The 27,092-nt window shown below is 44.4% G+C and overlaps 1 protein-coding gene across 3 annotated transcripts in view; it reads right to left on the bottom strand.

Annotated features, from left to right (window-relative positions):
- Positions 1-27,092, bottom strand: part of SLC10A7 (solute carrier family 10 member 7) — a 194,858-nt gene that overhangs the window by 57,898 nt on the left and 109,868 nt on the right. For all 3 annotated transcript variants that reach the window (XM_060246676.1, XM_060246678.1, XM_060246677.1), the window contains one exon: positions 19,664-19,699. In XM_060246676.1, coding sequence (XP_060102659.1) covers positions 19,664-19,699 — 36 coding nt within the window. The remainder of the gene's footprint in view (positions 1-19,663; positions 19,700-27,092) is intronic.

Genomic DNA, 27,092 nt, shown 5'->3' with positions numbered 1-27,092 from the left:
CATGCACGCGTAGGTATTTTAAAAGCCAGTCTTGGTTCTTGCTAAGTTACAAAGGTTCAGATACATCTATTTAGCTCACCTTATACACATTATGAAAGCTCCAAGAGGATGGCTTCCCACATATATTAGGAAAAGTAACATGTGAAATGGTTCTTGGTAGTATACATTTTTAACCTATCAGGTTTAAGATGCTACATGTTAAATAATTCAGCTGAAGCTACAGTACTGTTTTCACCCTTGCAGACTGAGACTTATTCTATAGTTTACCACTGACACAATTGCTTCACCTGTCTATTCACTTCTTGGTCTACAAGGTGCTGATTCTTAGGGCCAAACTATATGAGACTTTAACATCAGACCTGACTGGCTTTCCCCACAGCACCTGCAGAGAATGTTGTTACAGAAATCTGTGGTGGCCCACTTTGGCTCAGGACCATTATGCGCTGGAAAGAGGGGGTCCTGCCTCCTGCCACACCATTTTCCCAAGCGGCAACTGTCCTAGGGGGTTGTTTGCTTCATTTTGGAGTTGCAAGTGCCCATGCATGTCCAAAGAAATTAGGATTGTCTAGTTAATTCATTCATTTATTATTTATTTTGTTGGGAAATGTCAAGGTCCAGGAAGGCCTGGGAGCCCCACTAATGTTCTGCAGGCAAAAGACTGGCAAGAGAGTTTTCACAGAGAGAAATTATTGGGGGGATGCAAGATGAAACAAAAAGTCTTCATCTGCTGGTAAAAGATACCAGTCAAGGGAGACAGCCAAATCTCTTGGAGGAGGAGGGGCTGCCATGATGGAGAACGGCCTTCCTCGTATTGCCACCCATCTAGCAGGTAGGTTCATATAGAAGGAGATCCTTAAGGTATGTTGGCTCCAGACTGTACAGGACTTTAAAGATCAATAACAGCACCCTAAATTTAACCCAAAAGCAAATTGGAAGCCAGTGTAGGTGAAAAGACAAAAGTACATGGTCCCTATGACCCACTCTGGACAGCACTCTGACTGCAGCATTCTGTACCAGCTGCAGCTTCCAGAAAGTGCTCAAGGGCAGCCCAACATAGAGCACATAACACTCATCCAATCTAGATATTACCAGGGCACACACCACAGTGGCAAGATCTTTTCTGACCAGGAAGGGTAGCAGCTGCCTCACCAGCCAAAGCTGAGGAAAGGCCATCTTTGCCACCTGTTTATCCAACAAGAGGCCCAGATACAGGAGCAACCCTAAACTACAAACCTGCTCCTTTAAGGGGAATGCAACCCCATCCAGAAGAGGGGATAATCCATTACCTGGGTCAGGCCTTCTCTCCACTAATAACACCTCTGTTTTGTCTGGATAATATTTCAGTTGTTCCTGTCTATTTAACTTCTACCTCAGTATATTCTCTTGGGGTGTTAAAGCAGAAAGCTAAAACATTTTCATTTACAAAGACTTTTGCCAGAATCTGTTTAGGGTATCAAGATTGAACAGGATGTGGACCTGGCTTGCGTGACCGAGACCTGGGTGCGGGATGGGGAGACTGTGACTCTCTCCCAGATGACCCCCCCGGGATACTCGGTCTTTCACCAGTCCCGGACTAGCGGGCGGGGGGGAGGAGTGGCATTGTTCATACGAGAGGCTTACTCCTTTAGGGCACTCCCGGCCCCGGAGATTCCAGGAGTTGAATGTGCCGGCCTGATGTGGGACGTTGGGGAGGGGTTGGCGATCTGGCTGGTGTACCGACCGCCTAACACACCGGCCAGCGCCTTACCATCCCTGGTGGAGGCGGTGGCGGGCTGGGCGTTGGAGTACCCTAGGCTATTGGTCTTGGGTGACTTCAACGTCCACGCCGACGACGCGGCTTCCAGCCAGGCGTTGGACCTAGTGTCATCCATGGCGACACTGGGACTCTCCCAGGTTGTTACAACGCCCACTCATCAGGCGGGACACATGTTAGACCTGGTCTTTGTGGCGGGAGTTTTAGTGGACGATATTGCTACTATAGCAGTGCCATGGTCGGATCACTATGCCCTTAAGGCTCGTGTGGATGTATCACCCCAACCCTGTTTAGGCGGAGAGCGCATTTTAGCTCGCCCACGGAGCCTGATGGACCCGGAACGGTTCCTAACGGCTCTACGGGATGTCTGGCCCACTGGCGACTCCCTGGACGACCTAGTAGAGTCCTGGAATGATGGACTCTCTAGTCCTGGAATGATGGACTCTCTATTGAGGAGGTCGCACCTAGGCGCCCTCTACGCCCCCGTTTGAAGCCGTCACCCTGGTTTAACCAGGGGTTGCAGCAACAAAAACGGGGGCTTAGACGACTAGAGAGACAATGGCGGCGTACTCGAGACAAAGCGACTCGAACATCCTATAGAGAGAATTTGAAATCCTATGAGATGGCAATCAAAGCCGCAAAGAAAACTTACTTTGCGACTAAGATTGCGTCCGCAACTTCGCGCCCGGCACAATTGTTTGATATAATTTGGAACCTTACAACACTGCCACAGGGCAGACCAAATTCTATTGAATTGGAGATTGGCTGTGAGGCCTTTGCGAGATTCTTTGCGGACAAGATCGCGTCACTCCGCCCCGACCCCCCAGCCATATTTGAGACAGTTAGTGAAACCGAGGCTCCGGGCCTGTCTTCGGATTGTGTTCTGGATGGCTTCGGCCCTCTCAGCCTGGAGGAAGTTGACAGGATCCTCTTATCTGCACGCCCAACAACTTGTAATCTGGACCCGTGCCCCTCCTGGCTTATTAAATCGTGCCAGAGGGAGCTTAGATATCCTATACGGGATATCATAAATAGATCCCTGATGGAAGGGCATTTTCCAACGCCGCTCAAAGAGGCAGTGGTCCGCCCCCTCTTAAAAAAACCAACTTTAGACCCGGCCCAATTGGCGCATTATCGGCCGGTCTCAAACTTGCCCTTTTTGGGCAAGCTTATTGAGAGGGCAGTGGCAGTGCAGTTACAGACTTTCCTGGAGGATGCTTCCATCCTTGACCCACTCCAGTCCGGCTTCTGCCCGGGTCATGGGACGGAGACTGTGTTGGTCGCCCTGGTGGATGACCTCCAACAGCATCTGGATCGGGGCGGCTCGGCGGTGCTGATGTTGTTGGACCTGTCGGCTGCGTTCGACACGGTCGACCATCGGTTACTGACCTGCCGACTCGGGGATTCAGGGGCTGGCCTTACAGTGGCTTTCCTATTTCCTCGAAGGCCGGGGACAAAAGGTCGCGATTGGGGGTGAGCTATCCCAGAGGCGAACGCTTGATTGCGGAGTGCCTCAGGGGGCGGTTCTCTCCCCGATGTTATTCAACATCTATACGCGACCCCTTGCCCAGATTGCTCGAAGGTATGGGCTGGGTTGTCACCAGTATGCTGATGACACCCAGCTCTATCTACTTATGGACGGCCGACCAGCCTCCGCCCCAGAAAATCTAGACCGGGCATTACAGGAAGTGGCTGGGTGGCTCAGACTGAGCGGGCTGAGGTTAAATCCAGCGAAGACAGAGGTCCTTTGCTTGGGTCGTCGGGGCCTGGGGAGGGAAATCCCCCTACCAGCTTTTGAGGGTGCGCCGCTGATAGCGGCGGACCAGGTCAAAAGCCTGGGTGTACTATTGGAGTCCTCCTTAACGATGGAGGCTCAGATAGCGGCCACTGCCAAGTCCGCATTTTTTCATCTTAGGCGGGCAAGGCAGCTGGCCCCCTTCCTGGAACATGACGATCTAGCAACAGTGATCCATGCCACGGTCACCTCGAGGTTGGACTACTGCAATGCTCTCTACATGGGGCTGCCTTTGTGCCAAACCCGAAAGCTGCAGCTAGTGCAGAATGCCGCGGCCCGGCTGCTGTTAGGGCTCCCAAGAAGGGAGCACATCCAGCCGGGGCTCTGGGACCTGCACTGGCTGCCGATAGCTTACCGAGTCCGGTACAAAGTGCTGGTTATTACCTTTAAAGCCCTATATGGCCTAGGACCTGCCTACCTGAAGGACCGTCTCTCCCCGCATGTTCCCCAGAGAGTACTGAGATCAGGAACACAAAATCTCCTAGTTACCCCCGGGCCAAAGGAAGCCCGCTTAAAATCGACGAGGGACCGGGCCTTTTCTATTATGGCCCCCTCCTGGTGGAACCAGCTGTCGGAAGAGGTGAGGGCCCTGCGGGACTTAGCCCAGTTCCGCAGGGCCTGTAAGACAACCCTCTTCCGGCTGGCCTATGACTAGCTGGTACAAGAAAGTGAGTGTAGCTATACTGGATGTCCGCTGCCCCGATGTTTTAAATGTTTTAAATGCCAAATGTTTTAAATGTTTTAATGTTTTAATGGTTTAATACTTAAATCTAAATGTTTTATCTTTAACTTCTATTTATGTTATATTCTTGTGTTGTAAGCCGCCCTGAGCCACTTGTTGGGAAGGGCGGGATAGAAGTCATAAAATAAATAAATAAATAAAAATAAGATGTTTTACTGTAATTATCCATGGTTGTTCTTATCCAATAGTTTTTAGAAGGTTTGTATGACACTTAAGAGTGCTTTTTGCTGCAAAGGCAGCTAATATTTTTTTTATAAATAAACAAGGCGTTTGTTTTTATAGCTGTTGAAACCTTAATACATTTATCAAGGGATCTCTTGTTTGAGAGTAATATAAGTGTTTTTAAAAACAAACAAACAAAAAGGCAGATGTGTTTTAATAAGTAGGCAAAAGAACAACACACAGTGAAAAGGATAAATTTTGAACACCACAACACTCTCTTCTGCTTACCAAGCTTTTCTCCTAAATAAAGCTATATTGAGGCGCAGTGCTAGAAAAAAAACAGCAGGCAAACTTGCAAATGAGTTTTCCTGTACATTTGAGAAATGCAGCACCTTAAAAACCTTGCCAAAACAGGCAAATACTAACAAAATTATGCTAAAAATTTAGTCAAGTAAACTTACATTTCCACCCTGTCACCATAACCCCTCAAACCTTGCCCAATCAGATGCTTCTATAAATACAGCCTAATCTCCACTCTGCGAACAGTACGAAGACCTACTTTTCTGTCAAAATGACTGAGACAAATTAAACAACTTGAAGAAAAGGAGCTTAAGAAAGCAGAAAACTTACTGTCAAAGAAAAAAAAAATATGGTATTCAACTTACGTGAAAAGGTAAACAGAAATGGTAATACATGAGAGATATGTGAAACTTCGGTAGTTTCTTTTAGCATTCTAAAGCCTTCTTTTAACAAGACACTTTGTCTTGTGATTATTCTGCCAGTACTGCTATGTTTATCAGTTCTTTATATTGTATGTTCAGAAGCCAATACCCAAAGTTGCTCCCTACCTGTCTTACCCCGACCTAGCCATAGTAATCCATGTAACTATCACTTCCAGAATAGAGTACTGTGATTCACTCTATGCAGGCTTACCCTTACACCTGAGCCGGGAGCTCCAACTGATCCAGAATGCAGCCAAGTGGATCTTTACTGGGACCCCTCAGAAAGCATATATTCAACCTGTGCTGCGCAAGCTGCCCTATCTTCCAGTAGAGCACCAGATCAGGTTTAAGGTCTTGGTTTTGACCTTTAAGGCCCTTAGTGGTCAGGGACCCACATACCTTTAGAACTGCCTCTCTCAGTATGCCCCCTGTAATGTACTGAGTGACGAGACGTGTTGAAGGCAACATGCTTTATTAGCGAGTACATCACAAGGTAAGGCAACGCGGGCCGCGTCTCGATTATATACATACCCCGGAACAACCCTCCGTCTGGCCAGGTCCAATCCTGGCCAGTTAAACTTCCCACCACAGATCTTGATTGGCAGAGCGTATTTGCGGAGCTACATCCGGGGACCAGTGGACTTCCACTGGTCACCTCCGTAGCGTCCGCTGTGTTGTAATTTCGGGACTGAAATGCAAGACACAACACCCCTGGAAGAGCATTACATTCTAGGAATAAGAACCTCCTGGCTGACCTCAACTGGTGAAATGCTCTGCTGGAGAATATCCATGTCCTGCAGGATTTACTACCTTCCCACAGGGCATATAAGACAGAGATGTTCTGCCAGGCATTTGGCTGAGGACAGTGACGGGACAGTATAAAATCTGGCACCCTCCCCTCACCCACTGCAACCCCTCCTCCCAGGCAGCCTCTGGAAATACCTTTTTTCCACCATCTCAGGAAGTATATTGTTTTAGCTTCCAATAGGTGTAGATCTTTTACATTTTAACTGAATTATTTATTGTGTTTGTTTGTTGAAAGTCTCCTTGAGCCCTGCTAGCAGGAAAGGGTGACTAAGAAATCTAATCAAATAGATAAATAATGCTGTTTTTTACTGATGCTGAATTATGCTATTTTCATGCAGCTGTGAATACCACACTCTATTATGCTGCTTTCAGTTTTATGTTGTGATAGTGATTTATGTTATTCTATGCTGTCTTCAGTTGTTTGTGATTCTGTTTTTAGCGTATTCTGTATTTTATGAGGACCTCCAAGAATTTTTTTAGAATTTTGAACTATACAGAAAGACCTTAAACCAGGGCTTTTTTCTGTAGAAAAAGCCTAGCGGGAACTTATTTGCATATAGGTCACACTCACTGATGCCAAGCCAGCTGGAATTGTGTTCCTGTGTATTCCTGCTCAAAAAAAGCCCTGTCTTAAACAAATAATGGAACCCTGAATGGGATGTGGTAAAAGAACTCCTGTTTGCCCTTCCATTTGATCAGGCTGATCTCTACACCACAGAGACCAGTGCCCCTACTGATGGCTAGTTTGGAGGATGGATGTGGAATTATACCCTGCTGAAGTTCCTCCCCTGCCCTCCCTATACCCCGTCTTCCCCAGGCTACACTCTGAAATCTCTAGGAATTTCCCAACCCAGAATTGGCAATGCCAAAGGATAAGGAGAAATCCTGAAGTAATTCATAACAGGCAGGAGAGTTTTGCTGCCTTCTCTTTGAACCTTGGAGACTTAGTTCTTAATGACTCCTGTTCAACTGTATAAATTGGGAACTATACCATAGTGGGGGGAAAGGGAAGACAAATGATTTGGAAATTTCCCCATGCAGACAGACACACAAATCTCCTCCTTCAGGATTCTAAAAATTCTCCCCCTTTCCCTTCAATAACTCAATCGCTGTTAAGGTTTCTAGGCTTCCTGGAGCATGTTCAGTCCTCATCTGTTTACTTTAGCTCCCTCACCCTTTGGTTAATTTACAAAATCCTTTTTTCCTGGATATTTGGTATGTCCTCCAACCATGCAGAAATTCTTTCTTGTCCTGTTGGTGTGGCAGAATTTCTTTTGGGTTGGTCCTCTTTATAAAATTGGCCTCAAGGGGTCCAAGCTATCCAGCACTATCATGCATCCATACTGCTAACAGCTTAGGCTGCTAGAATGTAGGTCAGTAGAAAGTGGGTGAAAGGTAAGGGTTATCTGAGGGTAATCTTAGCCTTATATGGTATAAGCAGGAACCGGAAAGAGTAAAGATAACTGGTCATCTGTAAGGTGCAGCTGGGGTTCTGGAATGTAATTGACGTATATGATAAGATAAGATGACAATGAAAAAGATAAGTGATAAAGTTTCCGGGGGGGGGGGGGAAGCCTTTATAAACCTTGAAATTTTGAGCAGAAGTTGCTGATCTGCACTAGAGACAGGAGACTGTCTCTATGCTGGTCATGCCAAACTAACTGCGACTTGGGACTTAGACTCTAACCAGGAAAATGTAGACTAACAGGGTGAAGTCCCTAGAACAGGGACTTAGACTTTTCATATATTATTATGCTTGACTGTAGAACTATGCTTAACTATATTTTAACTATGTAACTGTATTCTGAAACTATACTAATGTTATCTCTTGTTTTGCTTTTCTATATGTATTATTAAGCCTTCTGTCTGGAGAAGAAACTTGGAGTCTAATAAAGATCTGTATGGTCTTGAAACTTATTAGTGTGTATGTATAGGCCTTCTGAAAACTGCAGGTTGTTTCGGTTACTGAGGGGTACGAAAGTAAATCCCGCCTCATTTGGGGGCTTGGTTTTTCTACTTTTGTTAATGGTGTAGGCCACCTATGTTAGTATTTTTACATACACTTACTTATGTATGTAAACAGACCAAGTAAATAAAAAAGGTTGCTCCCTGGGATACAACTCAGGAGGCAGACGAACCTACTTGTTATATAGACACTGGGGCCTGTTAATCTCATCCTAATAGTAATTCAGGCTAGCCCAATCTTGTCTGATCTCAGAAGCTAAGCATGGTCAGCCCTGGACCCCTAGTTAATATTTCAATGGGAGATAATCAAGGAATTCCAGGGCCCTGATATAGAGGTAGGCAATGGCAAACCATCTCTGTGTATCTCTTGCCTTGAAAAACCCTACAGGATTGCCATGTCAGCTGTTACTTGAAAGAGGGAAAAAAGAACAAAACTGCATTTCAAAGTGCAGCTGTTTATCCTTCAACCCAAACACAACTGTTGGACCTTCCTTGGGCCCACAACGTTTTGATTGTTGATACATGGCTGAGTTTTAATGTAGTTGGGAACAGTGTTTCAGTAGCACTTTATTATGAGAGATCAAATAAAGTTTAAATGGTAAAGAATTGGAAGGTGCTTCTTGTTAACTGAGGGTATGATTAGTTGAAGCTCTCCAAAATACACACATTAAGATAATAGAAATCTTGAATATTTTTCTTTAAGAGAATTAATTCAACGTTCAGTCACAATATTATTTTTCAAAAATAAAACTGTCTTACATTTAATACTACTCATTTAAGACAATATATTATTTATGCAAAATGTATAATTCATTATAAATGTTCGCTCTTCCCTTTGTGTACTTTGACATTTCTTTAACAACTTGGTTAATATTACTCATTTTACATGAACAAGCATTTGAAAAATAAAGAAGTTCAAACTATTAAATGCTGTCAGTAATTAATTTTGTGCAAATGGGGCAAAATGTAAACTCTGATCAATAACTGCAAAGCTATCTAGAGGGAAAAATTCTTGTCTTAGTAAATTATACATGTAGATTAATATGAGCATTATTGTTGCCGCTTTTGAAATCCTTATAAAACAGTACAGCATAGAAGCAAAGGATTTATGCTATATCTTCTGGCCAGAAAGTAGGGGGGGGGAGCAATTTTTTAAAGAAACATGAAAATTGAAGATTTTTTTGCTTTAAAAATTATTCTCTCTATATATCTTTTCTCCTCTTCGCAGCATAAATATCTCGCTTCCTTTCCTTACAGACCACAGACATTCAGGCCACCCAGCTTAACACAAGGGATGACTTGGTGGCCAAAATTGTCAATCAAAAAACACACTCACAAAAATCTATTAACTCTTAACTGAATTAATACAGTACCTGCCTAGGCTATCTCCAAGCTCTCGGTTTGTTGTAAGAAAGCCAATGTTACTCTACCTAGGGCAAGTGGATTCAGTCCCTCTAACACATCAGCCTTCCTAACCAGCATTACCTCCATCTTGACTAGATTTAGGTTCAGTTTGGTCTGCCTTAGCTACTTGACTACAGCCTCAAAGCACCCATTCAGAACCAAAATGGATGCAACTGGGAGCCTGGATAATTAAATAGTGATGACATCCAACACCAAAGCTCTGGATAATCTCCCTCAGTGGTCTCATATAAAAGAGAGTGGGTAAGAGAATAGAACCCTGTGGCACTCCACAAGGTAAATTCCTCCCAGTAGATTCTATAACTCCAACTGGAGACTCTTTGAATTCTGGTCAGACAGAAAAGAGTGAAATCTCCAAAGGGCTTCACACTTAATACCAACTCCATACTCAAACCAGTGAATAACAGAGTGGTTAACTGTGTCAAAGGCTGATGAAGTTCAACAGCATTAACAGAGAAGATTATCCTCTACCCAACTTTACAAGAAGATGATCTATCAGTATAACTAAGTATCAAACCTAGGTCTGAAACCAGACTGAAATAGGTCAAAGGTAGATATGTAATCCAGGAAATCCTGGAGCTGTTTTGCCATCACACACCTATCACATTAGAAAAGGTAAACTGGAGACTGGCCTGTAATTGGTCACCTTCCTAGCCAATGAAGGTTTTTTGAACAGAGAAATCTAATAACTGCCTCCTTCAGAGGCCTATGGAGGGACCTTTCAATCAATTTCTGCTAAAGGCTCCAATATATTTTCCTGACAAGCCAGGATGGGCGTGAGTCCGGAGCACAAGTGGTGGCCCTCACACACCCAAGGACCCTGTCAGGATCCATAGACAGGATCAACAAAAGGACAAGCAGATGGTTCTGATACTTCACATACCAGATCTGATTCAACTTGGCCTCCAAGTTGGAATTGATGAAAGAAGTTTTGTCAGCAAAGAATGTTGTAAAAACATCACACCTGGGGCCAAATTTTCATCACTGACAAGGTCTGACTTAGGTGTTATCAACTCATGAACCACTTTAAATAATTGAGCTGGCTGAGATTCTGCTGGTGGCACAGAAGATAGCCTTTGCTACCATCACTGCTGCTTCATAAACCTGCTAATGGGATATATAACAGGCTGTGTCTGATTCATCCAAAATCTTCTGCCAACATCATTCTAGTCTTCCAGTCTATTTCATATCACTCAGTACCTCAGAGCATGGAAGATGATGCCAAGGAGCAACTCTGTTTATGGTCCCAATCAGTCCACCATCCCATGAAGCTACAAAGGGCCAGAGTCCACCAGTTCCATGGGAACTGATATCTGTAAACTGCAGATCAGTTGTTGTTCTGGGATATCTCCAGGCCTCACCTAGAGCTTGGTAAATCTAATTTTAAAATTAACATAAGGTTTCAACCCAGTTTTCCTTGTAATGCAGAGAGTATAGGAGGCATTTGCAGGGCAGAATCTATGGGTAGGAGCTCTGTCCTTAACCCTGCTCTTGCTTGCCAGTTCTCCCTTGCTAATGTTCCCAATGTTCTTTTAAAATGTTTTGTTTCCTGCAGCTGTGCTTTCAACCAGAAGAGGTTCCAGCTGCTAAGGGGGTATTTTCAAAGAACTCCAAGCTGATCCAGAAGGGGTTAAGTACTCCTCCCTTCCTTTGTCCTCCATGTGCACCCCTTGCCCCATGTGTGAAGCTGAGCATTTTCCACAGTGTTGTCTTGTTCAGTACGTATGCAAAGAACTCAAGATGCCCGCATCCTTCTCTGAACCAGTAGAGTGCTTGGAGTATTTTGGGACACTTACAGATCCTCTTAGCTGGCAGAATTTGGGAGAATCTAGGTTTCTTCTGGCCTACCAATGGCTGCCACCAAACCTTATGGCTAATTGGAATGACAACACTGCCCTCCTCTCCGGGAGAATTACTTGGAATCAATTGTTGAAGCAGACACATGAGCAGGTCCTTTTCAGAAAACTACATACAAATGTTTTCCTTGAGGCATGCAACCATATGTTTAAGACAAAAGTAAATCTCTGAAAATCATGTTTGGTGCACTTCTGAATTCATTTTCAATAGAGGAAGAAGCACATGGATGCAGAAGATGGGCAAGACTGAGAACAGGGAAAGGAGCATACAATAAAAGCACTAGACACAGACTGAAGACGTGGCACTGCCAGAAAGAAGGCAGAAGGGTGTGGTCTAGAGGCTACTTTCTTTTCTTTTTCTTTATTCCAAAGTCAAGCGTTCTACCAAATTCCTTATTTTGTCAGTACAGAACGCACATTATTTAAAGGCATTAATTATTACCAATAGGAAAAGCTATTGCTTTGGGAAGATGTGTAGGATGCGTTAGTAATGACTGACAGAGATACTATGAGCTGACAAATGTTTTTGATTATTGGACACAACAAGTTTACCAATTTTCTTACAAAGTTTCATGAACCTTTTAAATGCAACCCACCGAATAGATTTAAGCCCTGTTCACATTTTGCACTGAGTACATGCATGTGTGTATACCTGAAACAGCCAATCCACTGTGACTTTACACTTGAACCTGTGGACTAGTCACTGGATAAATCTGGGGTTTCAATCACATGTTCAGCTGTACATGTGTTGAATGTAATATGAAAATTACTCAACACATGTATAAAGAAAAATCAAGTGTGCACTGTACATGGATTATATTTGTGTTCTGTAACTTAGGAAAAGGGCTTCAGTTGATCACATACGAGACACTGCACTGAGGAGGACAAAGTCCCTCCTGTCTTTGGTCTTGTCAGAAGAGGCTGCGGCTCAGTGGTAGAGCACCTGCTTGGCATGCAGAAAGCTCCAGGTTCAAGCCACAGTAATCTCCAGTTAAAAACAAAAAACATGTAGTAGTAGGTGATGCAAAAGACCTCTGCCTGAGACCTTGGAGAGCCACTGCCAGTCTGAATAGACAATACTGATGTTGATGGACCAAGGGATTGATGGATTCACTATAAGACTGTTTCATGTTCATGTGACACCTTTGATTCTATGCTGCCTCTTATAGCCACAGGCAGAGCAAAGTTAGTGAGTGTAACACCCACCTGGAGCACTAGCTTATCTTACATAAGAACTGATTCTCCTCTCCCCCACAAAAATACAGCTCTTTTAAAATGTATAAATTATGTTTAAAGAATGAAAACATGTTTTTTGCACCCCACCCTAAGTGGCAATTTTCCAAACTCTGCCGCTTTTTGCCTATCCACAACAGTGGTGATTTTTCAAGATCACTATCACCCCTGTTCTGGAAAATATACTTTTTTAGTATCTCTGATTGTGTGCTTAAAGAAAATATCAGAGAAAGAACAACCTTTGTAAGTGGGTAACTATGGCTTGGATCTTGCCTAGACTTTCCATAGCCAAGGGGATGTGTGATTTTCACCAATCCCCCACCTCTTGAAGGAGACCTCCAATTCCCCCTCCAAGCTATTTCTGGCGGACCTCTGCCCCCTACTCCACCCCAAGCAGCATTTCAGGAAATTCTACATGGGATTCAAGCCTGTAAGTTTATAAGTTACTGCATGCATATATATTTAATGTACATTAAAACCCAAATATATATATATTTGATGCTAAACAATCATAGGCACAAAAGTATACAAATTCTTTTGCTCAGCTAGGGGGTTACAGAATTTTTTCGCTGACTATGAAGAATTACTCATTCTCCTATTAATTCCTTTAAGTTTCCCTCTGGAACACAGCAGCCCTGTCTAGGGGTGTGCATTCGGTTCAGCCGAACCGAATCAACTGCCGAATCACCCCTGATTCGGCTGTATATGGAATCGCATACAGCCGAATCCAATTGGGGCTTATTATGCAGGAGCTGAGTACGGCTCCCCGTATACCTCCATATAGATATTTGGAAGTATACGGAAATCCATGGAAAAGGTGGGAAAGGGGCTTCTGCAGCCTCAGGGGAGCTGCTTGCCTCCTTTCCCGCCTTTGGTAGCCTTTTCCCGCCTCTCCCAAAGCCTCCCTGAGATCAGGGAGGAGGGGAGGGGGAAGAGGAGCCCCAGCAGCCAATCCAAAGCATGCATTTGCAAAATGCATTGCAAATGCATGCTTTACAGGCCTATTGTGTAGCTGATCCCCCAGCCATCAGCAACATTGTTGTTCTTTTGATCTTTTGCTTACTTGGGTATCCAAGTAAGCACTGTTGTCTGGCCAATCACAGAGCAGTGCTATTTTTTGAAACTGCTTTCTGTAGGGCCAGAGAACCTTTTTAAGGAGTCTGCCTGGCTGGACTCCTCCATTGCTGCTGTGTTGGTGTGTGTTGGTGTGAGAGAGAGATTGTGCTGTACTGGCCCTTGGCCTCAGATGCTCCTGCTCTCTCTCAGCCTTACCAGACTTGCCTGGAGTAGAGAAGACGTCTATAAGGTAAGACAGTCTTGGGGTTCTTGTTTTTATTTTAGTTGGTAAAAGGACTTTTTAAGACAGAGTCCCTTTACTTATCCAGATTTGGGTGGTGGATAGCTTATTTGGGGTTAGGGGGTTCTGCTGGGGGAAGGGGCCTGGGGTGGGGGTGTTTTTTGCCAATTTGCCCATATCTTACTTTAGTGAGAGGACTTTTAAAAGTTCAGTGTCATTTTACTTTTCCTGATTTGGGTGGCTTGGATTTCTTGGGGTTAGGGTGAAGGGGTTTTTTGGGGGGGGGAGGGGTTGGTAAAGTTCCTGTATTGTTAAAAGTTAAGTTTTTTACTGTTTTAAAAGGATTCTGTGTTTGATTTGTTGCTGCTGTGTTGTGCTGCTGTTGTTCCTTTTCTCTTCTGGTTCTGGTTCTTGGGGGGGGGTGCTGTTTGGCCTAATTTTCATTGTTTAAAAGGCCACTTTTTAAACAGTTGAGTTTGTGTTGGCCTTCTGTTTGGATCTATACTCTATTGCTGCAGGTTTTGCATCCTCCTGTCCTGTTGTCCCCCTTTTCCTGGTTCTGGTTTTAGGGGGAGGGGTGTTGTTGACTGATTTGGCCTGGGGTTTCTTATTGGTGAAGAGGCCACTTTTTTACAGTTGATTTGCTTGGCCTTTTCTGATTGTGCTGTTTTTTGGGTGGGTGGGGTGGGTGGGTTAAAAGTTAAGTTTCTTTCTGTCACGTTTTGGTTTTTTTTTAAATTACCTCTGGTTGGTGAGGGTGTGTGTTGGCTGGGTCACTTTCATATTTCTACAGAGTTATTTTTGGAGTCTGAGTGTGCTTTCGGTTTGGCTAAGGCCACTAAATAGCCTGCCTCACTAATAAGGGTGTTTTTAGGGATTGTGTTTTTTGAAATTAAAAAAAAATTAATCCAGTTTAGGGCTTTATCTCCTTTCAAAATTCAAGTAGCCCAGTTAGGGGTGATTTAAAAAGATGTTAGGTTTCTCATAAAAGGCAGCGTGACTACTAGGCCACATCATGCTCCCTTTTAAAGAGACTAGAGTTGCAGTGCATCTTGCTTTCAGCCACTGAAAGCTGGTGCATTCTTAGATTTCCATAGGGTAAACCACAGCTTCTCTCAAGTTATAGGGGACACCTGATTTCTAGTTTGCTAGGAAATCAGATTTGTCCCAGGATCTAGTTAGGAGAAGTTTAACTAGGAGAATATAACAAGGATTGACTTCATCTCAAGGTAGCCTTTTAAAAACTGTAGCCAGGTAGAGGCAGGATCACCTAGTCTCCTAAACTTTACCAGACTACTACTACCCCAACCCAAAGATGGACAGGTTAGGAACCAAAAAAACAAACAAACAAGTTTTGGTGGGAGGGTTCTTAAAAAGAAGTCAGGGCACCTGTTGGTTCAGGGTACAGTGCAGTGAGTTAGGTTTGTACAAAATCCCACTCTCAGTTCAGGTTGTGTGAGACTGGCCAAGGGTGACATGAGTGACAGGCAGCAGAAGAGGGGCCCTGGGGGCAAGGCCAAGGAGAAGTTTAGAGAGGTTGAGGGGAGGGGGAGGACCCAGGTCTCCCCACCACCTGTGCGTGGGGCCACTCCACAGCTGCCTTCCAGTACTCCGACCTCTGGCCGGAGTGTGATAAAGAAGAAGGCCCGCCTTCGGCCCTTCATCGAGGCTGCTGCTGGGGTGCCCTCAGCAGAGGTGCCAGTAGGTGCTGGCACTGAGCAGGTCTGCTGCTTGGGCAATCTCTCCTCCAGCTGATGTCGCTCAGCCTCAGCAGCCGGAGGAGGGGCAGCAAGAGCAGCCTTCCCTGGAGATGAGCTTTGGGGACAGTTTTCTGTCCAAAATGATCACCCCAAGGAGGGTGCAGAGTGTCGTGCAGGAGCTGGAGGAGAAGCTGGTTGAGGAGGACCAGCTTCCTTCTTCGGTTTCTTCAGGCACCAGCAGTCCTTCAGGGGATGACCAGGAGTGGAGGCCGCATGGGGTGGAGGGGGAAGAGATGGAGACACACTCCATCTCTGCCCGCTTTCCCCCGGCGGCCAGCCCCTCCTGTGTCTGCCCTGAGCACCTCAAAGGAGGTGGCTCCGGACACCCAAGCTGCCAGTCGGTTTGGGCATCCATTCACCTCCGAAGTCTGGAAGCATTTCCAACTTATGGAGGATCCACGCTATGCGCAGTGCCAGCTGTGCAGGGCCCAGATCAGTCATGGGCGGAATCATCTGCGGAAGCACCACCCGGGGGTGCTTCTTAAGGGGGAGAAGCAGGCTGGTGCTGTGGTGCCCAAGTGGCCAACACCACCCAGCCAGGAGGTCCATCCCATCGCGACTACCTCCTCTCTCCAGGAGCATTCCGTGGGAGTACAGGGACGCCAGGCACCTCTGCCTGAGATGTTTGGTGGGGGATGCCCCTGTGTGCCAAGAGGGGGAATCAGGTATGGCAGGAGGGTGATCGCCCATGGGCTTCCATTTTCAGTGATCGAGAATCTTGGGGTGCTAGGGTTGCTCGAGTACCTGGTGCCCTGGTACAAAGTTCCTGCAAGAACCACCATTAGCAGGACCATTGTGCCAGCTGTTTTCAGGGCGACCAGATCTGTGGTGAAGGAGCATTTGTCCCGTGCTGCCGGGGGGACTGTTCATTTCACCTCAGATATCTGGAGCTTCCAACATGTGTTTGAGGGGTATCTCTCCCTGACTGCGCATTGGTGGCAACCCAGAGAGCTGGGGGCAGTGCAGTGTGGGGGTGGCAGCAGTAGCAGCAGGCAGCGTCAGGGCCTCCAGGCCAGCTATCGCTGGGCCTTGCTGCACGCCGAAGCAGTCAACGCGCCGCACACGGCGGACACTCTCAGAGCCATCCTCTCACGGCAGTTAGAGGGCTGGGTAGGCAGCGGGGACATCACCATGGGCTTCATGGTGACTGATGGTGGCTCCAACATCAAGGCGGCTGTCCAGTGTCAGGGCCTAAAACACCTTCCTTGCGTGGCCCACCTTCTCCACCTCATGGTTAAAGACGCATTGGGCCAGACGAAAAGCCAGGATCGTCGGTATCTAGCCGCGACCCATGAGTACCGACTTCTGCACATCACGGGTCGGCACATCATGGGTCACTTCTCATGCAGCAATACGGACTTGTATCAGCTGCATGAGAAACAGACACTGACAGACGTGCCAGGGCACCACCTGATCGGTGACGTCAGCACACGCTGGAACTCCACCTGTGCCATGCTGGAGCGCATGGTGGAGCAGAGAGCAGCCCTGGATGCCTTTGTCTCTGAGACGAGGGTCTTTCGGGATGAGAACCATCTCACCCAAGAGGACTGGGTGGTCATTTCTCAGACTGTGGAGGTTCTTGGGCCCTTCAAGACCCACACAGAAATGCTCTCATCTGACACAGCGAGCATCGCACTGGTCGTCCCCATGGTCCAGGTGGCCCGTGAGGAATTGGCCTCATTTCTAGTGCCAGCTCAAGGCTGTGCAGATGTTCTTCCAGTGGTGCGCGCCCTGGTTGTTAGGCTGCAGGAAGGGCTTGAGGCCCGCTTTCAGACTTTCACCCAGGATAAGGTCTACATGATGGCGACCATGTTAGACCCGCGCCTTAAGGGCACAGTCGCCGAGCAGGCCAACAAGCTCGATCGCTGGTGAGACGAGCTCTCCCAGAAGGTCGAGCACACCAGAGTCAGAGCAGGCCCAGTGCCGGTAGTTGAGGAGGAGAGGGGTGGAAGCAGCTCATCTGCCACTTCCACTGCTGTTGTTCATCCCCAACCTCCCCAGCTAGGCAGTGTTTCCCACCAGACTCACACCACGAAGAGTCCTGAGACACTCACTGGGCGAGTCGTTGGCCCCTCTAGGAGTGGTAGGGCACCGAGAGCGAAGACGGGTGCTGCGATGGTGAGGGACTATCTTTTGGAGCCCCTCGAGCTGCAGGAAACGTCTTCTTTGGACTACTGGGTCACAAAGAAGGAGGTCTGGCCGGCCCTCTCCTCCGTGGCCAAGGCATTCCTCTCATGCCCACCAACGAGCGTGCAGAGCGAGCACGTCTTTTCGCATATGGCCGACATTGTCTGCCCACATCGCAATTGCCTGCAACCCTGGACAGTTGAACAGTTGGTCTTCCTGAAGGTCAACTTGCCTCTGTTTGGCTCCCCGAATGTAGACTTTGAGAGTGAATGAAGTGAGCACCTACTTGTGCCTGCATCCTCACGTGGCCCGCGCTTGGAAGGTGGTTGTAAAACGCTCCTCCACTAAAAACAGACTAGAGTCCAAAGACAGCCCAAAAACTCACTCACAAATTGATTGGCAGTGCATCCCCCCCCCTCATCCCTCCCCAAACCAAAAGTGAATGCTGGTTTAAAATCTGCAAAGCAATCCAAATTTCCCCAGTCCCCCATCCACACGTGCCTAATAATACTGAAAGGGCCATTGCAGCCCCCAACTGTAACTGGCAGCACCCACAGGCCCAGCCAGGATAACCCAGTTTTTTTTTTCAGGGGCAGGAGGAGGAAAGAGGGAGGTGCCAGTGATGATGACAGGCAGCCAGCAGCCATACCAATGCTGAGATCCCTCTAATGGGACAGTGATAGCTGGTGTGCTGCTGCTGAGCTGAGAGAGAAGGAATGGTTGCCTTCCTCTCACACAATCTGAGGCCCTCCCAGTGATCTTCCTTATTTGGGGTGCAACTCTGGTTCGCCTCCTCGTGGTGCACCCTGAGTAACGCAAAAGAGCCTAGACCAGCCAACCATCCATCACTCAAGGTAAGTCTAAATGCTTCTTGCTTTGTGTCAGATACAGAATGACGTGGAGCTAGGTGTGGTCCACCGCTTCTCTTGTGTTGTTTGGGGCAGGGCTGGAGAGCTGGCATCTGTAGATTGTGTGTTCTGTGGCAGGGAAGCTGGCACCTGGGTGAGAGACCCAGAGCCAGCATGCTTGTTGTGCTTGGCCAGCTCTCTCCGCATTCTTTGGGGCAGGGCTGGAGAGCTGGCATCTGTAGATTGTGTGTTCTGTGGCAGGGAAGCTGGCACCTGGGTGAGAGACCCAGAACCAGCAGGCTTGTTGTGCTTGGCCAGCTCTCCCTGTGTTGTTTGGGGCAGGGCTGGAGAGCTGGCATCTGGGTTTGCTGCAGCCAGGTCTGCAGAGCAGACCTTGAACAGATTGTGTTTTGTGCGGCAGGGTTCATAGAGTAGATAGATGTATATAGTTCATTTGGGTCCTATAGAGATTCTCTGGTCTAAAGTTAGGTTTGGCTTTGGATGCCCCAGGAATTGGACCCCCTGGCCCAATCTTTTTGGGACTTGGGGGGTTTGTAGGGGAGAGTCCCCTGCAGGTCCCCTGCAAATTTGGGGGCTCTCCCTCAAACCCCCTCCCCTCCAGGCGGCTTCAAATATACCCTATTTGCCATTGATTTCAATGGCCCATAGGGTATAATGGGGCCGTATATTCGGAAATAGCCACGCATCTACCGTATATGCGGCTATTCCGACTGCGGAATTCAGAAGTATATGGGATTCCGTATCCCCCCCCCCCCCGTATATTTCTGAATCTGTGTACTACCGAATTTTTTTTTTGCACATCCCTAGCCCTGTCTAGCAAAGAAGGTTGGCTGTGGCTTTGTATGAAACGATATATCTCCCAGAAAATAATGTCAGAAAGTTACATGTCATGTTGTCAAAAGATGCTTGTTATGGGCTCATTGTAACTACCAGTCTATGTATTTGTCATACAGAAAAACTTCTATGGGGAAGTAGTCAGGACTGTGTTCTGTGGGACATTTTTATTTATGCCTGCTTTAGAGAACCTGTTACAAAACTGGCCACAAAAAGTATGATGAATGATAGCGTTAAAATGTTCCTTTTTCACATGTGACATTACTTAACAAATAGTATGCTACTTAATAAAAAGAAAATCAGTTTTAAAAATACTCACAAAAAGCAGCAGGAGCAAAGGAGTTATAACAATACCCTAGAAGAAATTTTAAAAAAAAGATAGTTAGTTTGAAAAACAGAAAATCTCTTTGCCAAATCAAATCCTGATGCATGAAAATATTAGACATCCTGCTATGCATTTGGATTAGTGCATACCCTTTCAATATCAGAGTAATGTCCCTTCATTGGCAACATGCGACCATGATTTGTGATGTTATGCCAATCTATCCTTGTTGATAAAGATTTTCAGTACATTTAAACCCCAAAATTGTGTTGCACGTGTGATTAGTTCTTATGTGAGTCAAATTAGTTGTTTTTTTAATTTGCTAAAATCTTTGTGAACAAGGAAAGCTCAGCTCTGTTTTCATACATAGGTTCAAGAGTGGAGAAGAATCTAGATTCACTTCAGCTAAGTGCATAAGCAATCCCTTCCCATGTTCGTGTCTGGCAACCCCCTTTCCCTTCACACATACTTCATAAATATGCAGGTCAGTGCCTTACAGACCCTTCCCACCAATGCTGCTTAATAAATGACCTTTTCTGGAGAGGGGACAGGTGGTTTACTATCACACTGTCTGAGTAGTGGCCCTCTCCTGAGTAAAGTCTGCATCAACAGTGATGAATTAGGTGTCGTACGATTTTGTAATGTAAACTGATATCCCCTAGGAAGCCAGTTGAGATCTCAGAACTCATTTCACTTGATTAGACTCCATGTCTCCGTGGTGGGAAGGCAAGTCTTTCATCTAATTCAGTCACACAGGACCACTTCAGTTCTCCACAGCCCCCAAGCAAAGAGAGGCAAAAGATTTGTTTTCTTCAGTGACAGCAAAGAGGTTTAGGATGATCTTTGGGCATAAGACAAGATTTTAAGTCTCATAAAGACAAAACTTAAAGGCAAGGTTTTAGGTCTGGGAGATAACATGACAAGCATCAACTTCACAACAGCAAGTGGCAATTCTCACATCACCCATTCTTTCATACTTCAATACTTTATTATAAATTAATAAAATTGTCTGCTACTTAATGCATATTAATTCACAAACCTTATGTAGCCCATTCAAAAATGATGTTATTTCCCCAAAAATATTTGTTACAAATATCCCTCTGTATTTTTAAAGCAAATCTATTCAAAGTTTTTAAAAGGGAAGAATTTAAAGAAGTGCAAAAATGGTCCCAGATCTTTGATCTGGATTTGATCAGCCATATTTTCCCTAGGGAACCTTGACATGTCACTCTCAGTTTAGTTTCTAAGCTTGTAAAAAGGGAATATTCATGACCTTTATTCACAGGTTTGCTGAAAAGGAAGAGTGAGGCAATGTTATATGCCACTACAAACTTTGAAAGGCTGTACACTGAAAGAACAAAAAAATGAATTTCTTACACTCAGTGATATTTCTCAAAGACCTGGTGGCAGCCAATATTATGTTTCAAAGAAAAACTTAAATGTTCAGAGAAAACCAGTTAAAAGGAAATTCATATAGTCTAACAAAGGTTTTTTAAAAATACCACCTTACAACAGCTTAATTCCAGCAACCAAAATTTAAATCTTATGCTAAGAGTTTGAAAGGGGATAAATAGCAGATAAGCAAGTGAACTTCTGTAAAGGAGAAGGAAAAGGCTGGAGAAAAATGTTTCACAAAACTTTGACGGTGATGCATGCTCAACGTGCTCTGAATAACATTAAATAAATTTTCATGTACTGTGGAAAGTGCCAGGATCCATATCTCTGGGTTTCACATTTTTTGGATGAGAGTGCATTGGAGTAGAGATTTATAGTACCTTGACATCAGTGTTCCCTCTAAGCTGAGTTAGTTTGACCTAGCTCAGTTTTTTAGCCACCAGTTCACACATTTTTGTCTTAGCTGAGGAAAAATGGCTTCAGAGCAAACTAATTTATGCAGTAGCTCACAAAACAGAATTTTTGCTCACAATTTATTTTTTTTATTTACCTATGATTTGTATCCCGCCCTTCCCACAAGTGGCTCAGGGCGGCTCCACAGCTTAGAAGGAACATTGCTTGGCACATCTGTTTTATTCACAAATACATAAGCTGAGCATAAGCAAGGAGAAAGAGGCATTCCCACAAGGCAGAAGATCTGCCATGACTCCACATCAGAGCCTTGGAGATAAACTTGGAGGTAAACTACCCACATGCCAAGGTGCTTCATCTTCAGTTAGTGCACCTTCAAAAACAAGCACAATGATATTCTCCATACACTATCTGCCAAGCACTCATCTTAGGTGCCACTCTTCCAGACCCATTCAGAGAAAGAGCTGTAGCTATTAAAGGGAACATTAAGAATCTTTTGTTAAGTTGCCATCTCTCTTCCAGAGTTATTTTAGACAAATCACACTCAATCACAGCAAGGAAGCAAATTCACAACACCATCCTCCTGCATGTGTAAGAACCACCATATTTTTTCCATATTTATATTTCACATGTCTTTGGAACAGATTCTTTTATATACCAGAAAACACTTATGCCTTAATAAAGAGAAGAGGAAATAAAATGATGTTTTGTCTTTAACTCTAAATCCAAAGTCCATGGCTGCTATGCCTTTACTGCCATCACCAGGGAGAGGATAGGCTGAGATGAGACTTGTTTCCCTACTTCACCATCTTTCAAGCAATAAGATTTATCAAAATAATGGTTCAAAAAGGATAATTTGAGTAGTTCTTGGAACATACAAGAAATCAGGCCAGCTCTATCTACTTTACTAAACTCAGGAATGAGGTCCATATAATCATTACAGTTAAGTATTTATAGAACCAAATGGAACCCCAAGATAGGAGCACAGAGGAGAGAGAAACCAGGGGGGAAATTATACTCTTATAGCATAGTTCTTTTCCTTAGATTCTTAAGAAGACATGACATTTATCCGTAGCATGATTGGGTTTGAAATATAAGGGAAGTTAAAGGCATGTGGTAGAATTATGGTACAAAAATTAAGAACACAAACTGCAAATTTTTATCTAATTTTATATACATCCAGGGTTTTTGAGCAGGAACGCACAGGAACACAGTTTCGGCTGGCTTGGCATCAGGGGGTGTGGTCTAATATGTATATGAGTTCCTGCTGAGCTTTTTCTACAAAAAAAGCCCTCTGTGAAACGATGGTGATGTTCAAGGGTATGGTTTAATATGCAAATGAGTTCCTGCTGGTTTTTTTCTACCAAAAAAGCCCTGTATACATCATTTGATGCTTGCATGCATGCATCTTCTGGCATGCCTTTAAATATAAGTTACATGTCTAAGTTATGTTCTGAATCCACTTATATCACATGATGTCATTATTTAAGTCTAAAGCCATAAAGCAATGACTTAAGACATTGACAAAATTAGACAAATTGAAGAACACTAGTGGGGAAATTAGAGTTATTCAGAGTGCCTTGGTATGCTCCTTAACCCTACAACTATTTGTATTACCTCAATAAAAAAGTACAATATCAAAAGAGACAATTACCTTTCTTAATATATGTATACCCTGACTTTTTCTTCACAAAGGGGAAACGACTATATAGGTGCAGTATGTCATTTATGACCCTACAGGGCCGGTATCATAAGGACACAATGCAAGGCAAAGGAATGATTTCTTCTCTGCTCTAGGGCACACAAAAGCGTTCAAGTAAATCCATTCTAAAAACTTAAACTTGACTGCTCTTCCCTCTACTGTGCTTTTTGTGCAAGTGCTGTCAAATATGCAGCGCATGGAGATAAAGAGCTTGCAGCCAACCACTTCTTTGCACTAGCTGAATGTCTGCCCTTGTGGAAGCAAGGTCACTGAACAGAAGAACATTCAGAAAGTTAGGGTGGTATGTTACGCTTTGCAGTGCAGCCTATAATGGAGTCTAAGTTGTAAAGTGATTGCCTTTTACCATTTGGAAGAAAAACTTTCAAGAAATCCATTTACACCTCTGATGTGAAAGATTGACAGAATATATTTCAATGATTTTAGTGAGAAGGAGAAGAAGAAAAAAACCAGATCGCAGCTTGACCCAAAATGCTCATACAAAGAATGATTCTGCACAGAAGCAGTCATATCAGGAACCTGCAAATGCACTTTTCTTTACAGTAAGGATCATCTAACATGTCATATTTCAGAAATCCAGTTATGCTTTTATACAAGGAAAACTAGCTTCAAGGGATGGATTTTATATGTTTGCTAGAAGGCAAAACTAACTTCTTACTGTAGGTTTCTAGCACTAATGTAGGCTGGAACTGAAAGATGTTTGGTTTTTCAGAATACTATTTATAATCTGCTGAAAGAGATTGTGGGGGAAACTGATATGGAAAAAAAAATTAAAGTGTTAAGCAAGAAGTAGAATGAACAAATGAAGAACCCACAAGGACTTCTTGGGTGCATCTCATTTCCCGTTCTCCCATTATTTCCTTTTTCTCTTTCCTGAAAGACCACATTGCCTCTCCCCATTTCCTGCTTCCTTCTCTCCTTCCCAACCAAAAACCAACCTACCTTTACTGTACCCTTAGCTAAGGGCTACTTCTATTATTGGGGGAAGGCTAACCCCCAATTTTTAATAATTAAAAAATTCAGATTTTCTGCAAATCTATTCTCAAGTTTGGAGAAAGACTGCCTTTATCTGTTCATGACTCCAATCTCCAGATTTATGTATCCACAGATTTGGTCATGTTGAGAATTTAATATATTGATGGATATTAGGAATATGGTATCAGTGTTCAAGAATCCAAATCTTAAACTGTAATCCTCTTTATCACTTATAGCCACAGATCTACTACAATACACAAGCAGAGCAAGAGCTCTGCAAATCATAACCTAACTAAAGGGCCAGTTCACATAGTACTCTCTTAATGAACATGAGCAATCAAGAACCACTCTGGAAGTAGTGCTGACTGCATCTGCTGCTAACTTCCACCAGAAACCATTGCAAGCAGAAAAAGCAAGAACATTCTCCAAAAACATGGCACTACTTGATCTGCATGGTGCTTTCAGCTAGAAAAAGCCTTTGGTACTCATGCACTCAGTTTCTGCAGGGCCAGCTATAGCTTCCTGACCTCTGTTTTTCATGCTCTGTTTTGTAGTGTTGAATCTTCCTTGAGCATTTAGGAGAGGGGAGTTAGTCCATCTTATCTACTGAGGAAATATCAACTGCCACTGAGAGAACAAGCACTGCAGACAGGACAGCAAAGGAAAGAGGATTCATCCTACTACTGCATGGCAATAGACAGGGTTACTCCCTTTAGGAGGGCTCCTGTCCCTTGGTTTATTAGGGTGATGGGAGATCGACTGTCATTCACAGAAGAGCCATCCCAATCAGACACAACATCCCGTAGATCCCCATTTACAGGCCTATGAGATGGTGGTGGCGGCAGCAAAGAAAACCTTTTCTCTGCCACCATTAGGTCAGCTGAATCTCCTAATAAAGTTTGTGATCTGTTAACACTTCCATCTGGCCACCTTGACAAAATGAATTTGGCCTTTTGATGCGATGATTCTACAAAGTCTTCCTGACAATAAAAATATCTTATCCAGTCTGACTTGGACATCAGATTAATTGTAGATCCTGTATCAGAAGTAACCACTTGTTAAAGCTTCAGGCTGATCTTCAAACTGGGACTGTGAATGCCATGGCATGCAAAATGGATCCCTGCTCTTCTTGTCTGATTAAATCATGCAGTGAGAAAGTGAAGGTGTCTCTTGGAAAGAGAGTGAAAACATAGTTGCTGGAAGGAGTTTCCCATAAGCCTTTGAGATGTGTAACTCTATTTAGGATTGCAGCTATGACTTTTCTGAATCTATGCCTAGAAACCACAGTCAAGAGGCTAAGGTGAAGTTGTCCTGACCTGGATAGCCCAGGCAAGCACAATCTTGTTAGATCTCGGAAGCTCAGCAGGGTCGACTCTGGCAAGTACTTGGAAGGGAGACCTCCTTAGAATACTGGTAGTCAGGAGGACAGGGGCAGACTTTATCCAGCCACCTCTCTGAATATACTCCAGGCCCCCCAGATTGCCATGACTTCCATGTGTGCATGCACACACGCACTCATTAAAAAACTGATATGTACTGCAATTTCTAAACGTTTTAGATTTTGCTCTGCGATCCGCCCTAAGCCCACTTGTGTGTGGGGAGCACAGAATATTAACGGAAACAAACAGACAACCCCCCAAAGAGGCTAAGATGAAGTTGAATCCAGACAATCTGAAGGTGATGCTGATCGAGCAGGCTAGTGTTTTAGAAGGAGGTGATCTGCCAGCCTTGGATGGAGTGAGTCTTTCCTATGCAGCAGAATAACTCGGTGGGTGAAACTGGACACAGTTTACTGTTAGAAAAGTAGATAGGATTACTTGTTAAAAGTGCCTGCTGTCACTGACATCTCACACTCAAGTTATCATCCCTACTGGATTGGACTAATACAAAGAAAGATTCTGCACAGCCATAGTCTTTGATGCCTACTGTAACCTCAAGGTTGAACCATCTATGTTTAGCTGCCTTTGGGGACAGCCCAAACACTTCAATTAGTCTTAAATCATTTGCATGCCTTTATATTGATGCTAACTATTATAAAACACATTACACTATTCTTAATCAACTACGTTTACTACATGTTTGTCTGCAAGTTGAATTCAAGGTGCTGCAGATAACCTTTAAAGCTCTTCCTGATTGGGTCCCATATACCTGCAGGACTACCTCTGCTTGTATGAATCCATGCAAACCTCATTCCACCAATTAATTCTGGCTCACTGTTACATCTTATCAGACATGTTTGTTAATCTTTAGTCTGACTGGATTTTTCAGTTATCATGCCAGCCATGCAGAATGTTCTGCCAAAGAGATTACGAGAGCCTTTCTGCTTCCAGTCTTTAGGAAATTTACAATCAACGTTTCTTTAAAATGTTAGGGTGATTGACTTCTACATCAAATGAGAAAAAGAGAACTTCTAGTCTATATATCATTTCCACTAATATTATGATAATATACAGCATGTATGAACAAAGGTGTTGGGAACTGAATACCATTAGCTAACTAAATATATTCTGTACTTTTTTTGGTAAAGCATATGAAAGTTGTGTACAGTAACAATTCCATAAATGCAAGCAAGTTTCTCTAACACAAGTCAATTATGAGAGGCAAGTGTGACAAAAGGTAACAGAAGCCCTCCAAAAGGCCCCATGTTTGCATTTTAATGACTGGATTATAAAATCAGAAATGCAATTGTGAGACAACCATTACTTTATTAGAGGGGACGTAATCTGCCAGGTCTAATTTTAGACAGTGAGATTATGCCCTGGGCATCCCATCTCAATCAGACACTTCATGGTTTTCTTTCCCCTGAGAGAGCCTCTTTTGAGCCCTCTTAAGAAGAGAGATTGGATCATTAACACAACTCCTCACACCATATGTAAAACATGGCATTAGTACTAAACATCAGAGGTGGATAGTGTTTCTACCATG

The sequence above is a fragment of the Heteronotia binoei genome, chromosome 9, assembly GCF_032191835.1.
Source record: "Heteronotia binoei isolate CCM8104 ecotype False Entrance Well chromosome 9, APGP_CSIRO_Hbin_v1, whole genome shotgun sequence".
NCBI classification, from domain to species: Eukaryota; Metazoa; Chordata; class Lepidosauria; order Squamata; family Gekkonidae; genus Heteronotia; species Heteronotia binoei.
Note: the sequence above shows the minus strand (reverse complement) of the source record. Positions and strands in the feature narration are given on the sequence as shown.